Below are 3689 nucleotides of genomic sequence, written 5' to 3'. Positions count from 1 at the left end.
AGAGTGGCAGTCCAGGGGGAAGCAGAGCCAAAGTCTTCTGCGCAAGGGAAAGACTTGCCTGGAGATGCCAGCTGGCCTCCTTCCCCCAAGCCTGCAACCCTCCTGCCACCACTTTTCACTGGGCCGGCAGAGAGCCAGCACTTGGGGGTAAGCCGCCAAATCCAGGGCAGTAGCCACCCACCTTGAGCTTGGAGTGTCGGCTGCAGGAGGACATCACGGTGTGCTTCCTCGGCCTGCCCCTGGGCCGCTTGCCTCTCTTCCGGTTCTGCACCTCCTTCTCGTGTTCCCTGAAGACAATCAGCAATCAGAGTCACAGACTTTTCCTTCGGCTATCCTGGAACCCTATGGCTTCAAATCCCCCCAGGTAGCTTATCACCAGTTTCCCTGCAAAAACATACCCTGTTAATGAACAGATCCAAGGCAGAAGTGCAGATCCCTTTCATTTACGTTTCAGTAAAGACAAGTCAAGAAATTCAAGCAAAGCTGGGAAAGGAATTATTCCCAGTTTTCTCTGATTCCTCTTAAAACAACTTTGTGCAAATCTGCAGGGAGATAGTACAGCAGAAATTCTATACCACCACTAGAAGGAGGCTTCATGGTCACATGGTCCAACTTTCTCAGTCCAAACAAGAGAGTCCAGGGCCAGGGAGTGAGGACCACTGCCCTCCACTCTCCACCTCTCTACATCCTGCATAAAATCTCAGTCATGGGAGCACTGGGGTAACCAAGGGGTCTTCTTCCCCACGGTCTTACCCAGAGCCAGTGCTCCCAGCATATATTTCTTTCCCTGTTTCCTTTTTCTGGTTCTTTCTGTTCCTAGACTCTGTTCTGATGGAAGTACTGGCGGTATCTGACTGCATGGTGGCTGGGGCTCAAGGCAGGACAGTGTTAACTAGCTCCATGACTCAGGGTCAGAGGGCCAAAAGAGCCGCCCCCACCCACCACCCCGAAAGCATGTATTCCAGGCTACCCCAGGGGGAGAGGCTCTATCTGAAGTAGTTTCCTGGTAATTAAAATGGGCAAACATCATCTCATAGGCACCTGTAAGGTGATCTCTTAGAGCAGCCCCAGCCTGTCTCCTAAAAGGACAGGAGCACTCATGGGTCTCTGCTGACACATTAACCTGTACCCATGGGCCCAGAATATGGACTTCCCCTGACAGTCAAAGACCACATTCCCACACCAAGCAAATAACCACCAGTTCTTAGATCGGAGGGGAATCTCTGGGGGTGAAAAGAACAAGGCAGAGCACCCACTTCCCAGTTTTATCACCCCTGTGATGTAAACCAGAGTACCCCATGGTTCTTTTAAACTCTTGCATCTATCTCTGTGACATCTGCTAACCTCAGTTCTTGCCTGTTGTACTGCAAGTAAAAGTGAAGTGAAGGACACACACTCTCTGGACAATCAGAACACTTACAGAAAAAGGTACCAGCTCCCACCCCTTGGGACCTACAGCACTTGAGTTATGAATTAAATAGCAGACAGCAAGCCTGCTGGTAAGTTTTTTCAAAGGTATCGAGGCAAGCATATGCTCATTGTCTTCTCTCTCAACCCATACTGAAATCTCTTACTTTCCCCCTCATTCCATGGCCCGTTTGAGAAGACCTAAAACGTCTTGCTAGAGCAAAAAAATGGCGGCCATAGGTTGAACCAACAGAGAACAGCTGGCTGGATCGACCCCATCTGAGAAAGCTTTTGGGCACTTAATTTATCAACCTCTACCAACAGGGCAAGGGGTTTCCCTGGTGGCTCAGTGGTAAAGAATCTGTCTGCTAACGCAGGAGATTCAGGTTCACTTCCTGGGTCAGAAAGATCCCCTGGAGAAGGAAATGGCAACTTGCTCCAGTATTCTTGCCTAGGAAATCCCACTAACAGAGAAGCCTGGTGGACTACAGTCCATGGGGTCGAAGAAGAGTCAGACACGACTTAGTGACTAAACAGCAGCAACCAACAGGGCAGTTCCCACACCTTACCCCCACCAGTCTGCTCTGGGATTCCCTGGAACCTTATGCCATCACAAGTCACTCACCACACTTTCCCCTGTATTTCAAAGAGGCTTCTCTTAACCCAAGTCTCCTGCCTAAAAATAGATACGACATCTTGAATTACAGCAGCAAATTCAGCCCCTGAGACTGCTGAGGGGGGCCCCCATGGTGCTCACTTGGGACCAGCTGTTTTGCAGCACGGGAAAAAAATAAACATGCTGCTCCTGGCCCAGACACACCACGGGAGGCATAACTTTCTGCTGTGTGTTCCTGTTCCCTCTGTGAGCCTTCTTTTGCTCAATCCACGCATGAGGACTGGGAGGCCAGGTCTGCATTTTTTAGGGCAAACCTGCCACCCTGGTTTTTATTAGTGCTGTTTGCAAGCTAGTCAACAGCAAAGGCCAAGAAGAAAAGCCAGAACTTTTCACAAAGGATGTCCAAGAAGGTTCATTTTGGCAAGTCTGTCACAAAGACCAAAAGCAGCACTTACTCAGGGATTCCCAAGATCTGGACACAGTGCTGGCTCTCCGAGGGAAGGGAGGGAGAAGACGACTCACCTGGGACTTCAAACTACAGCCCAAGCCCAGGAACTCTGGAGGGCCAGCACTGCCCTGAATGACTGTGTGACAGGCCAGCGTCCCCCCAACTGGCTTCCCCCTCCCACAGGTTGGTTAACTTTCTCACTTCTTCTGGAAGGCCAAGAGCAGCCTCGGGTCCAGGATATTTTCCTCTGGCTCCCAGCTGTTGTGTCTGGAAAAGCAAAGAACAGGACATCTTAAAGTTCTAGGCAGCGACCAGCCACTTCCGAAACCAGCCCAAGTGGGGGTTGCCCCACTATTCCCTGATGCCTGCTGGCAGCCAGGGAAGTGGGGTACTGGGGATTGTTCCCCACGGTCTCACCCACATCCAGGATGAACTCCCGGGACACTCAGTTCTGAAGCCAACACCTTGTCCTCACTCTCAAAGGGAAACCATTGCCTCCACCCCCAATTAACACCCGGCCTCAGGAGGACTCTACAGCCTCCCACAGGAAGAAAACAAATCGCAATAAAATGGAAAGTTGCAGAAAGGGAAGACCCCAAACTCTGGCCCAGAGCCAGGGAGGGAAGGGAAGGCTCCCTACAGGATGCTGAGAGGGGGACGCTTAGGGGCACAGAAACGCAGCCCAAAGATTAAGAACAATGTTGCTGGCATCCAGGCCAACACCGGCCGGGGCACCCAGTGGGGAAAGCAAAGAAAGAAAAGTGCGGTCCGGGAAGAATGGGGAACCGGGTCTGCGCGAATCGCCTGTAAATAGAGCCCCTTCCGGGATGCCAAGTTCCCTCCCTTCCATTAAGAGGGGAAAGGAAAAAAAAAAAAAAAGGAGCCCTACATCCATGAATAGAAAGCTCAGGTTACAGCCGGGGAAAATACGGACTAGAGGAGGGGGGCTGGAGTCCCGCGGGGACGGTTGAGGCGGGCGGGGGCGTATGCAACAAATGGGCGCGGGAGGAACGAGCGGCGCCGGAGGGGCGCGGGCCGGGCGTGGGGAGAGGCGGCCCGGGAGCCCGGAGCGGAGCTGGGAGGGCCGGAGGGGCTTCCGGGGAGGCCGCCCAGCCCCGCGCCCCGCGGGCTTGTAAACAAAGGGCACCCCGCGCACGCTGGGCGTCCCCTAACCGCCAAACTCGAGGAGCCCGCGGAGCCCCCCGCAAACTTCCCGCC

The 3689-nt window shown here is 53.3% G+C and overlaps 1 protein-coding gene across 1 annotated transcript in view; it reads right to left on the bottom strand.

The window, feature by feature from the left end:
• Window positions 1-3689, bottom strand: part of CBX2 (chromobox homolog 2) — a 13303-nt gene that overhangs the window by 5463 nt on the left and 4151 nt on the right. The window contains exons 3-4 of the mRNA XM_010856523.1: window positions 2673-2738; window positions 182-287 (exon numbers count right to left, since the gene is read on the bottom strand). Of these exons, the coding sequence (XP_010854825.1) occupies window positions 182-287; window positions 2673-2738 (172 nt within the window). The remainder of the gene's footprint in view (window positions 1-181; window positions 288-2672; window positions 2739-3689) is intronic.

The sequence above is a fragment of the Bison bison genome, unplaced genomic scaffold, assembly GCF_000754665.1.
Source record: "Bison bison bison isolate TAMUID 2011002044 unplaced genomic scaffold, Bison_UMD1.0 scf7180017864371, whole genome shotgun sequence".
In the NCBI taxonomy this organism is placed as follows: domain Eukaryota; kingdom Metazoa; phylum Chordata; class Mammalia; order Artiodactyla; family Bovidae; genus Bison; species Bison bison.
This window is presented reverse-complemented; position numbering and strand designations above follow the sequence as displayed.